Source organism: Rattus rattus, chromosome 13 (assembly GCF_011064425.1).
Source record: "Rattus rattus isolate New Zealand chromosome 13, Rrattus_CSIRO_v1, whole genome shotgun sequence".
Classification (NCBI taxonomy): domain Eukaryota; kingdom Metazoa; phylum Chordata; class Mammalia; order Rodentia; family Muridae; genus Rattus; species Rattus rattus.
The window spans coordinates 27317331-27330316 of record NC_046166.1 but is presented as its reverse complement, the minus strand read 5'-3'; the positions used below and the strand labels follow the sequence as shown (position 1 = coordinate 27330316).

At 42.0% G+C, this 12986-nt stretch overlaps 1 protein-coding gene across 1 annotated transcript in view; it reads right to left on the bottom strand.

Annotated features, from left to right (window-relative positions):
* Palld (palladin, cytoskeletal associated protein) overlaps window positions 1–12986 on the bottom strand; it is a 217016-nt gene that overhangs the window by 202438 nt on the left and 1592 nt on the right. The window contains exon 2 of the mRNA XM_032919335.1: window positions 1205–1271. Within this exon, the coding sequence (XP_032775226.1) occupies window positions 1205–1212 (8 nt within the window). The 5' untranslated portion in view covers window positions 1213–1271. The remainder of the gene's footprint in view (window positions 1–1204; window positions 1272–12986) is intronic.

Genomic DNA, 12986 nt, shown 5'->3' with positions numbered 1-12986 from the left:
TTGTGGTCTGCGTGTGGATAGAACAGACTTTAATAAACATACAGAAGAAAGAAAACTAGCCAGGGGCAGCTCGCACTGATAAAGATTTGGAAGGTATTATTTATTTAAATCCCAAGGGAAAATGAGGACTTAGAAAGCGTCAGTCTCTATCAGTTAGCAAATATTTGACATCTTTACGGTTAGGGTCCAATATTTAACTCCGTTTCAGTGTTTAGTTTAGGGCTAACAGTGGGGCTTTTGCTGGCTTCTAATTTTGTTGAGAGCAGCTTGAAATTTTTGTCTTCTCTTCGAGCTGAGGCTTAAGTGTTATAGAAGAAAAAGACCTAGGGTGGTTCATTGCCAGGTTCTATGTGGCCTAGAGGCTGTGGATTAAATCTCTGGATTTGAACTCTAACTTCAATCAGGAAAAAAGTACAATCGTAAAATTTCCTTTAGCATTGGTGATTATCTGATGCTGAGCAGACATGATTTTCAAATTATATATGATTATTTTATTATTAGAATGGTCTTACAATGCAGTACTTGTCTTAATGGGTAAGGATCTAATCAGGGAAATTAGTTTTTTTGTAAATAGATATTACTATTATATATTTACCAGCAACTAAAAGCATGTTAGCATATTTCACCATTAACGGAGTTTTCTCCCAAACTCAGGTAGACTTGGCTATACTTTTGTAAAATAGAGGAGACAGTAACATTTTTTAGTAACGCATGTCTCTTTAGAGATAAGCAAATTCTGACTTTTTCAGATATAAGGTCTAAATAGCAGAAAAAAAACAAAAAACAAAAAACAAAAAAAACCAAAACCCCAAAACAAACAAACAAAAAAAAACCCTTTATCCCAACAGAAGAAAACTCATTTCCGGCTCACTTAGACATTTTGGTTCTCATTCAGACCTAGCTGATTTTTCTCTCAGTGGGACTGGTCATTTACTTAATCAGCTCAAAGGTTGTCTTTGAAGCTGACATATAGCACTTGGCTCAGTTTTGTCAAACTGATGATGAAACACAGACCTCCAACCCCCACATCCCCCGTTTAAAGTCATATGAAGTAGAATATTGTGTCCCAATTCCAAACACGCTCTCTTTAATGGACACGGCTTGACCATTCCCAGCCTGGCTTCAAAACCCAGTGGTTCTGTCACCCCTCTTTGTAACAAGGGCCATCAGAGGACCCAGATCAGAGGACCCAGTGGCAACTCACTGTGGCATAGCTCCGACTTTTGATCCAAAAGATGAGTTTTCACTCTCGGAGTCCGTTGAACTGGCTCCTGGAAGACATTAAAGATCACGGGACAGTTAGGACATGAGCAGTGCCGCATGTCCAAGAGTCCCAAAGAGTATAATGGTCTTTGTTTGTAGATAGCAACCTGCAAAGTCTTATTTGTGCTACAAATACACTTGAAATTGAGGATGATTCAGTGTTGAATCAATTTTTATTGCAGTTTCTTCAGAAAAGTCTTTTAAAGGTACTATTAATAGCTTCTTTTGGACCCCTGTGCTTACAATTTATTATTAGCTTCCCTTTTTATCTCTTTGGCCATCTCAGTCATCTTTTACATGGCTAGAAAACTATGAGACAAATGTGAGTATCTTTGTGGAAAAATGCCCATGATTTTAAACTTTAACCCTGGGAGAGCACATGGGGTGGGCTGCTGATGTCTTCACCACTATTAATCAGAAGCAGCTTCCTTACTCTTCATCTGAATGTGATTGTGCCCGGACTGCAGTGAAGTCTCTCAGGTCTTTTGTTGACCTTGGAAACAGTCGTGCTGAGGTAACTCGGCTGGAATGTTTGCTTTGTCTCATCCCTCTTCTTCCGGGGTGGGTGTTCTTCACCTGGCTCCTGTATTACCAAGAAGGCTCACGTCTTTCCATTTCTTCCCATCCCATGCCGTCCTTCTCTTATGTCAGGTTAATTTTTTCCTAACACACACCTTTTCTCTGAAGGCATGAGAAGGTGTCTGAGTTTAATGAAGAGGGAACTCCTCAAATCTGACATCCCACAGACTTCATGATTTCTTTACCAGACTTCCAGCATTTGCAAGTCACGTGATCCTGATGCACAGAATTGAATGTACTCATTGGCAGACACAGCTTAAGGAGCTGGGATGTGGTCCCAAAGACATTCAACATATACACAAACCCTTGTAGAGTCCCATTCTTGGGAGCACACAGATAGAGGAGCGAGAACTTTATACCTTATATGGCAAAATAGGGAAAAATCAAACCAGAAGAGGGGTGTGGGCAGAGAGAGGAATGGAGTGAACTTGGAGTTCTAAGTAGGGAGCAAGGAAGTCTCACAAAGGATGAAGGGGAGGGAGAGGGCAGGCCCCTTGTCACATCTCAGCTTCTTCCTTTGTAGCTGCAGTTCTGTGACTCTCTTTCCTAGGATACACTCTTGCTATCCTGCCTGTTCAGATTATCCTTGGCTGTCTTTTCTGGCTTCTGAGGACTCCTTGTTTACACCATGAATGTCATCTGTCATTTCTGCTGAAAAATTATCCGTCCTCCAGGAATCGAGGGAAGAGTAAAAAAAGGATTATCAAACTGAATGGTTAATATGTCCTCAGCGGTCAGCTTGGCTTCTGGTAGCTTTGGAGTATGATAACCTATTAGAACCTCACCGAGAAGTAAGTGATGTTCACTTCACAGGCAGGAAAATGGAAGAACCAAATTTGTAGGTAACTTTGCAGGTGGTGACAGGCTGCACTCTGTTTCTGAATCCTCTCCTCCCCCTCCCCCACGACCTTCTAGGCTGGGCAAACCTGGATTCCTCAGAGTGCTTAGCTCCAAGCTCGCTCAGAGTTGGCCTTTAGCCTCTGCTGGAAGCATGCAGTTAGGCAACTGCAAGACTTATTTGGGGACAGGGAGTGGAGTGTGCAGCAGAAAACAGGCAGCACGCTGGAGAGGCAACATCTGAGGCCAGTTAGACACACAGGGCAGCTGGAGTGCTGGAGCCAAAAAAGGCCTGTTTATTAGCAGGGCATTGGGAGTGGCGAGTGTACTTAAGGGGGTACATAGAAAAAACAGGCAAAACACGGAAGCAGTAGGAGCAGACTTGAGAAAGAGGAGGAGGAAGCTTACACTGTGATGAAGTGGGAGGGGCTAAGCAGGGGAAGTCTCAGGAACTACTAAGAAAACCGGTTATCAATATGGGCTGGACTATTCTAAGATAACAGCTTAATTGGAATCATAAAATCGATTTTAAGGAGAGCAAAGTCCTACGGATGTGGTCCCAGGCAGTCTCAAAGAGGTCAAAAATATGGGAGAACAGCTTTGCTCACTTGACTCCAAACATTTCTAGCAGGTCAAAAAAATTTTTTTCCTCTTATGATTTGTATTTTAAAAGCCTTTTTTTTTGTTTAAGAAACTTAGTGTGAGGGGGCACACATGTCATAGTGCACACCTGTGGGTCAGGCTCTCTCTCAATAGAGTCAGGTTTCTCCATCTACTCTTTTATGTAGGTTGCAAGGATTGAACTCATGCGGCCCGCCTTTTGTGGCAAGTGCCTTTACCTGCTGAGTCATCTTGCTGGTACTACTTACTGGGGAAGTCTGGCTGGGTGTGTGGTTTACACTTCTATTTCAAGCAATGGAGAGACTTGGGCAGGAGGATAGCCTTGAATTTACGGTGAATCTGGACTACTTAAGAAGTTGAGTTCCAGACTAGCTTTGCCTAGTCTGACCCTGTCTGAGCAGCCGCAGCAACAGCAACAACAACAATAGCAACAACAATAGCAGCAGCAGCAACAATAACAACAACAACAACAGCAACACCATACAGCAGGATTTATTGTAGGAGTCAGGCATTGTGATACAGACTTGAATCCTTGCAAAAGCAGATTCTTGTGAGTTCAAAGCTGGCCTGTGTTACAAAAGGAACTCTTGTTTTAAACAAACCAAAGACATACATACATACATACATACATACATACATACATACATACAGACACACACACACACACACACACACACACACACACACACACACACTTTCTTGGACTGTAGCTACAACACAGAGGCAGAGCACCTGACTAGTACCTGGAAGATTCTGAGAGTTTGGACCCTACATAGACAAACAAACAAAATGAATAAAAAACTTTTCTTTCTCCCTTTTTGCAGTTGATCATCAGAGAAAGGTAATGGAAAAGTGTTGGTATCCCTGGGGCATTTTCTGCACCTGCCCAGTCCTTGTGGAATGTCAATGTCACCTTATTTCTCAGGTGTCAGAACAGCTGTGGCAGGTGGGCCAGACCAATCCTTACAGTGCCAGCAACTTCCCTTCCCTCCCCTGATAGCAATTCCTCCCTTCCTTCTGCAAGTCTGCCCCTGTGGGTTATCTGTTGGTCAGAAATGTTTACGACATAGGTAGATGCTTAGGAGACAATAATTTAAATTAAAAACAAACAAACCAACTGCAAAAAAAAAAAAAACTATTCAAGTAAAGGATGTGCAGGAGAGAGGTAAGAAATGGTAACAAACTAAAAGTGACTATTGGGTTGGTCTATGGTTTGGTGGTGTGGTGTAGGCTTAGCATGTGTGAAGCCTTAACTTCATTTCCCAACAACACATATATACACACGGAGGGCATTACAGGGCAGTCAGGCTATGAATGGCTTTATATCTTTTGTGTGTACATGTGAATAGATTTTTTTTTTAAAAGAAAATACTATTTTTGTGTGTAGGGTGATGTCATCACGCAGGTGAAGGCAGGTACAAGATAGAATGAGGCCTGTCATTGGACGAGAAGGCAGGATGGGCAGGAGGAAAGTTTTGGAGAGAGGAGGAGACTGGAGCAAGAGAGGAAGCAGCAGAGAGAACATGGAGGCTGATGTTACGATTCCTCTCTGCACATTTACAGGTTGTTATGAATATTCTTAAGGGATGGATGTGCACAGGACTTTGTGTGTCTAGGTGGGCAATGATATATTATCAATTGGTTGTAATACTGATAGCCAATGTGTGGCTTGTGGTTTACAATTGATTAAAAAATTTTCCTTTTTTAGGTAGTGCTAACCCTCAAATTTTACAATTACTTATGCTTTATCGGAGACAAGTTTTCTACATAAAATCAGTGAGTGATGACTTCAGTGTGAATGTCTGACAACTCACTGTCCTTTCAGTGCTATGGCTCAGACAACTAAACAAAACCATAGACTCATACCTAGCTCTTTGAAAATGGTAATGGAGTTGATAGCACATCCTCATGAAAAGAGGAAGACTCCATTTGCTTACTCTCAACTCCCAGCCTCACCCTGCCAGCTCAGGGATTTTAAAAAAGGCTGAATCTGGACACTATTTATAGATTTGGCATTTTTTTTTTTTTTTTTTTTTTTTATTAACTTGAATTTTCTTATATACAATTCAGTGTTATTCCTTCCTGGTTTCCGGCAAACATCCCTCCCTCCCTTCCTTATGGGTGTTTCCCTCCCCCACCCTCCCCATTGCCGCAACTCCCCAAAAAGTCTAGTTCACTGGGGTTCAGTATTAGCAGGACCCAGGGCTTTTCCACTGGTGCTCTTACTGGATATTCATTGCACCTCATGAGGTCAGAGTCCAGGGTCAGTCCATGTATAGTCTTTGCAGTGGCTTAGTCCTCAAGCTCTGGTTGCTTGGCATTGTTGGATTTATAAAGGTCTCGAGCCCTGAATCTTCAGTTCTTTATCTGATTCCTTCCTAATTAATGCTTATGCTTAGGTAAATAAAGCTTGTGAGGGGCTAGAGAGATGGTTTAATGGTTAAGAATACTAAGTACTGTTCCTTTATAGGCCATTTAAGAACTCAAACTGAATTGCCTAGACCCCTTAGCAAGGGAGGGCAATGATACCAGACAGATTATAGGCCTTACATAAGAACAATTAGTCAAACAATCTCATTCTTTATATCATCAAAACAATAATTCTGGAGAAAATAATTTGGTGTACAAATCAATTATAAATACAAGTCCTCAATGTCCTCAATTTCTTCCTATATCACATAATAGTATTAATCTTTGAGGACTTATCTTAATAAATAATATCTTAACAACATCTTAAATAAAAAGGGGGAGTTATACCCTGCATGCTATACAATTATTTAAATAATGCTCTTTTTATTTCAATTTTAAAATTTGGATGCCAAGGAACTCTCTGAGTGTTTATGGCATCCTACAACTAGGCATACTTCTGCCTAGGTGAAATAGAAAGATCCACATATTGGCATATGGCATGATCCTGTTCAGGTATATGGGAAAGAGGGCATGTTTATGTTTTTCCTACAGGATGCTGCAGGAGTGTGCCAGCTGCCAGAGTGGCTGGTGAGACATGCTGATCCTGGGAGCATGAATATTCAGTTCTCGTGGTTCAGGTTCCTAGAGTCATTCCTGTGCCCTTGGAAGAAGATGGAGGATTTCCCCTCATCTTTTGTCATCACAGAGATTTTGGTGTTCCTGCAGTCATTATTACCGCCGCTGTGTGTCCCATCCTACCATGGCCTGAGCTCTGACCCTCTGTGCACTGCTGCTTGCTGGAGAAGACTGGACTCCAGCCATTACCCCTGCCCCTGCTCATTCCCCTGGTGGCTGTTGTCGCCATGACTGGTGTTGCCATTTTGCAGTCTGTGGCTTCACAGGAATGCCATCTGTGTGAAGCTGCTGGAGACCGGGGAACTCTGCCCTGGTTATGCAGATCTCAGGCATGGTTCCATTGCCTGCCAGTTGTTCCGGAAAAGGATGGCCAATTCCTGAACTGCCTTGGGAAAGACTTTGGCATCTTTGCTGCTATTGTAGCAGCCACTGCTGCTACAGTCACGGTGTCTACAGTGTCTGGGATTGCCCTCCCCCAATCTATTGTTAGGCAAGCACAGTGAGTAAACTTTCTGGAGTAGTTGCTGATGGTTGGGAATTCTAAAATTTACATACAGGAACAGCTTGACAATGGCCCTCAGTGTTATGGCCCTTCATGTTCTGGCCTTAGGGTGCCGCAGTAGTCGGCCTTGTGCTTCTCTTCACATGTGCAAACAGCACTCCCAGTCCTGGGCAACAACTAAGCAGGTGTTGTTCTCCTTGGTAGGAGACAAACCCTCTGCCCAAATTGGGCTCAGCCTTCACCAGAAGCAGTTAGCCAAGGATGGGCAACTCTTTGGGACCAGGCCTCACCTAAGACAAGAAATTCTGAGAAGGGCAGAATTTTCCAGAGACGGGAAAGAGGTCTGATAACCCAAAGTGTCCTAAGACAGGCGCTGCTTAAAGATTACTATAGGAGGACTTGCTTAATAAAAAAAAAATAGGGGGACTTGTCACAGCTTCCTGGGTCCCCTGCAGTGTTTTACCCCCTTGTCAGACCCTTCTGGGTCCCTTGCAGGGTTTGACCCCTGCTGAGCCCTGCTGATGCATGTGGAAGCCTTTTGTTCCTAACAAAGGAACAGCCTGGCCTGGTAACAACACATCTGGGTGATGGTCAGTTCATTCCTGCCTTTTGTTTTTTCCTAGTCTTTTGCTCTTGGGATTTAGGCTGGTCTTCCTGGATTTCTCCCTAGTAAATTGAGGGCATGTATTCGGTCTTTTGTTACTGAAGCCTTAAGCTGGGGTTTCCCACTGTGCTTCCCAGATTTTTCCACCTGGTCAACTTGGGGTATATATTTGGTTAAAAAAAAAAAGACTACAGAATTGGCTTTTCTTTCTTAACATGAATAACCCGTGTGTGTGTATTTTTTTAATCCCGCAGGTTTACGCCCGGTTCTTGGTGCTGTGTTGGTGTGGGGTGGGGATTGACAGTATTGTACATTGAACATTTAACACATAAATCTGGTTGTTGGGTTCTAGTTTTCTGAGACATGACTTCGCTGGGTGTTGGGAGTGTGAACAGAGTCTGTGATAGGAAGCCATGCTAGTCTATAAAATGCTTGGGGCTAGCATGGTGTGGGGCCATGCTAGCATGGCCTGAGGAATGCTATGTGAGTCTTAGGCATGATAACAACTGCCAAGGGGACAGTGTGTGAAAGCGGTAACAGAGAAACAGCTAGAGCATGCGGATCCTCAGGAGTGAAAACTTGCAGGAACCAGGACAAGTGTCATTTTTTATAATTTTACAGCAACATTTATGATCTTTAGAATAGCCAGCACACTCTAAGATCAACTCCATAGATACTGACAACGATCTGATTTCAAAGCACAGAGATAAGGTTATAAAGCAATCCCTTAGCAATCTATCAAAATATTAGGAAAATTATTTTAAAATATATAATATGAAAAACAGCCTAAATATTCTTAGGTTCTCTACATAAATTTTCAAATCTAGCAGAAGGCATATGTGCTTGGATGACCATTGGATATAAGACATTGGTGCACTGTGGTGGTCTGGCATTTGGGGCTTGATCTCATGGGTATGGAAGGAACATTTGCCCATGCAACATCATGACATCCTTCCAAATCTCACTACTTAGCATTGTAAAATACAAACTAATGTCAAGCAGAACCTGCCTCCTTGAATCTCTCTTCTGCATTCCTGTCCAACCTCACCATCTTCTGATGATGACTTCCTGCCCTCTCCTCCAGATCCACATCCTTCAGGCCCACAAGGTCTAGTTCAATCTAGCTTTGCTCACTCCACATTTCAAAGCCACTACTCTACTATCCTTTTCAGAGTTCTTGAAGCTATACCAATCCCTGTAATTAATTTTACAATGGTAAATGGAAGGAGTGGTAGAAAATTGGGATGGATTTATTTCACATGTTGTTTATTTTTCTATGTACATATTCTTGAGACTACTCTTTTACTAGGTATCCTAGGAGGGCGCTTCTGTTCCCCATCCTATCCCTACATGAGCCATGTTCTTCTGCTCCCTTCAAGACTTTGCATCTTAATCCTTCCCCTCTTCTGCTCAATCTAATTTTCTCCCTTATCATGTCTTTTCATCTGCATATAAACATATTCCAGTAATTCCTGCCTGAAAACAAACTATCCTTTATGACCTCATATTCTTTTCCAGACACTGCCAATGTTTTTGCTCATCAGAAACTTCCTGAATCCAATATCTGCTACTGCTTCCCCAGTTTTCAAACTTTCCTCATTGAATGACACCCTGTCCCTGATCTCCCTCTTGCTAAAAATCACCAACAATTCCCAGCATGGCTAAAGTCAGTGGTTTGTTCCTTGACCTCATCTGACTTCTCAGTAGAATGGACACTGCCAGCAAGTCCCTCCTTCTTGAAGCCACTTCCTTTTCCTTGGGTAATGGTAAGTTTTAACTGTCAACTTGATACAATGTATCATCTGGAAGGCAGTGAGAGATTGGTTTGATTAGGCTGATCTGTGAGCATGTTTGTGGTGGATTGTCTTGATTATGCTAATGAACATGACAAGACTCAGCCCACTGAGGGCAGCACTATTCTCTAGGCAAGGTATCTTAGGCTAAATGTAAAGAGCAAATTAAGCAATATAAAGCTTGCAAGTATTTGGTCCTCTCTGTTTTGACGATGAGTATCATGTGACCTGCTGATTCAAGTTCCCACCACCTTGAATTTCCTGAAATAATGGACCAAACCCTGGAATTCTGAATGAAAACAAACCCTTTTACCTCTAAGTTGCTTTAGTCCCTAGTTCCTGGCTGATGAGGTCCAGGTACCTTGGAATCTTTTGGTTCCTTCTGGGCTCCTGGGCTTTCCTATCTAGGCCTTTGCATGTGGTTGCTCTGTCTGGAGCACCCTCTCCTCAGATTTTCTTCTCTTCTCTGCTGGTTTTACATCAAATGTCACTGTTTTAGGGTGACTTACCACACATGCATCCCATCAATTGCCTTTATGTCCTTCATAGACTTGCCAGGTTCTTGATTTTTAAGTATTTTCTGAGCCTTTCCTTCTGGACTATGAGCTCTAGAATAGCATTGCATTCGCTAATGTGAGATTTGTGTTAAGACCAGTACATGTGAGGATGGTGAAAAATAAAGCTTTACTGTGTCCTGAAAAATGCTATGAAACCAGAACAAGGAAGACAAGGATAGCAACCCCAGGATAGGAAGAACTTCCTCTTTTTCTGGGGTAGCAAAGATGTGGCAGACTTACCTGGATTTGAATCTTTGACTAGGTGAACACACACACACACACACACACACACACACACACACAGGGTAGAGAATACCCAGCCATCATTTTTCCTATCATTATGTTATTAATATCATTATTACTATTGTGTGTGGTGTGCATACTCAGTATGGAGGCCAGGGGACAACTCTTGGGAGTCCCTTCTCTTCTACTATATGGGTCCCAAACTCAAGTTGTCAGGCTTGGCAGCAAGTGGCCCTATCCACTGTGCTGTCTCAAGGGCCCAAACAATGGAGTTTAGATAATTTCCAACTAATAATAGGTTTTGAGACATTTAGAAAAGGTTTTTTTGTTTTGTTGTTGTTGTTGATATTTAAAACCTTACCACCTCTTTGCTTCTGGTAGCCCTCTAGTAACTCCTTGCTAATGCAGAATTAGCAATGTGTTTGAGCAAGGCCTGAATCTAACCAGAGCTGGAGTTAGTGCACGCAAACATTTCTTACTTGAACTCACAGTGAGACTAAGAATGGACCTGAGCTTGACTCTCATTCATAAAAACTTAAATATTTATCCATATTTAACAAGGTCAGTGTTCCCATGCTCATGGATTGGCAGAGTTAATATAGGAAAAATAACCATTTTGCCAAAAGCAATCTCTGTCAAAATTCCAACTCAATTCTTCATAGAGTTCATAGAGTTAGAAAGAGCAATTTGCAAATTCATTTGGAATAACAAAAAACCCAGGATAGCAAAAACTATACTGAACAATAAAAGAACTTCTAGGGGAATTGCGATCCCTGAAATCAAGCTGTATTATAGAACAATAGTGATAAAAAATTGTATAGTATTAGTACAGAGATAGGCAGGTAGATCAATGGAATAGAATTGAAGACCCAGAAATGAATCTCCACACCTATCGTCACTTGGTCTTTGACAAAGAAGCTAAAACCATCCAGTGGAAAAAAGTCAGCATTGTCAACAAATGATGCTGGTTCCACTGGTGGGCAGTATGTAGAAGAAAGCAAATTGATCCATTCTTATTGCCTTGTACAAAGCTCAAGTCCAAGTGGAACAAAGACCTCCACATAAAGCAAGATACACTGAAACTAATAGAAGAGAAGGTGGGAAAGAGCCTCAAACACATGGGCATAGGGGAAAATTTCCGGAACAGAACACCAATGTCTTATGTCCTAAGATTCAGAATCAACAAATGGGACCTCATAAAATTTCAAAGCTTCTGAAAGGCAAAGGACACTGTAATTAAGACAACATGGTAACCAACAGATTGGGAAAAGATCTTTACCAATCCTACATCTGATAGAGGGTTACTATCCAATATATACTAAAAACCCAAGAAGTTAGATTTCAAAAAGTCAAATAACCCTACTAAAAATGGGGTCCAGAGCTAAACAAAGACTTCTCAGCTGAGGAATATCAAATGGCTGAGAAGTACCTAAAGAGATGTTATTGTTAATCATCAGGGAAATGCAAATCAAAACAACCCTGAGATTCTACCTGTCACCAGTGAAAATGGCTAAGATCAAAAACTCAGGTAACAACAGATACAGGTAAGGATGTGGATAAAGAGGAACACTCTTCCAATGTTGGTGGGATTGCAAGCTAGTACAACCATTCTGGAAATCAGTGTGGAGGTTCCTCAGAAACTTAGATACTGTACTACCTGAGGACCCAGCTATACAACTCCTGTGCATATACTCAAATGTTACTCCAACATACAACAAAGACACATACTCCATTATGTTCATAGCAGCCTTATTTATAATAGCCAGAAGCTAGAAAGAACCCAGATGCCTTTCAACAGAGGAATGGATACAGAAAATGTGATACATCTATACAATGGAGTACTACTCAGCTATCAAAAACAATGACTTCATGAAATTCATAGGCAAATGAATGGAACTAGAAAATATTATCCTGAGTGAGGTAACCCAATCACAGAAAACACACACATGGTATGCACTCACTGATAAGTGGATATTAGCTCAAAAGCTTGAATTACCCAAGATACAATCCACAGACCACATGAAGCTCAAGAAGGACAACTAAAGTTCAGATGCTTCAGTCCTTCTTAAAAGAGGGAACAAAAATATTCATAGGAGGGTATATGGAAACAAAATTTGGAGCAGAGACTGAAGGAATGGCCGTCAGAGCCTGCCCCACCTGGGGATCCAGCCCATATATATACAGCCACCAAACCTAGACAATATTGATGAAGCTAAGAAGTATATGCTGACAGGAGCCTGATATTGCTGTCTCCTGAGAGGCTCAGCCAGAGCATGACAAATACAGAGGCGAATGTTAGCAGCCAACTATTGAACTGAGAATGGGTTCCCCATTGGAGGAGTTAGAGAATGGATTGAAGGAGCTGAAGAAACTTGCAACCCCATAAGAACAACAATGCCAACCAACCAGAGCTCCCAGGAACTAAACCACCATCCAAAGAGTACACATGGACAGACCCATGACTCCAGCTGCCTATGTAGCGGAGGATGTCCTTGTTGGGCACCAATGGGAAGAGAAGCCCTTGATCCTGTCAAGGCTGGACTGCCCAGTGTAGGGGAATGTCAGGGCAGGGAGACGGGAAAGGGGGGTGGTTAGGGAGGGGGAACACCCTTATAGAAGAAGGGGGAGGGGGAGGGGATAGGGGGCTTACAGCTGTAAAACTGGGAATAACATTTGAAGTGTAAATAAAAAATGTCCAATTTAAAAAAAAACACAGAAGGTGAAGGTTACCTGATTTCTATAATAATTTATGTTATTCTTGGGAAGATGAACCTTATTGGCTCCTTATGCTGCTTTGCCTAGCTCCTTTGCCCTTCCTTCCATCTATATAAGGTTGCACACTATCTATACTCACAAAACTTATGAGCAGGAGCTGATCTTACTGAGCATCATGGGAAAACTATGCATTGGGAAAGAAAAATCCAGCTTATTTCTACCAAGCC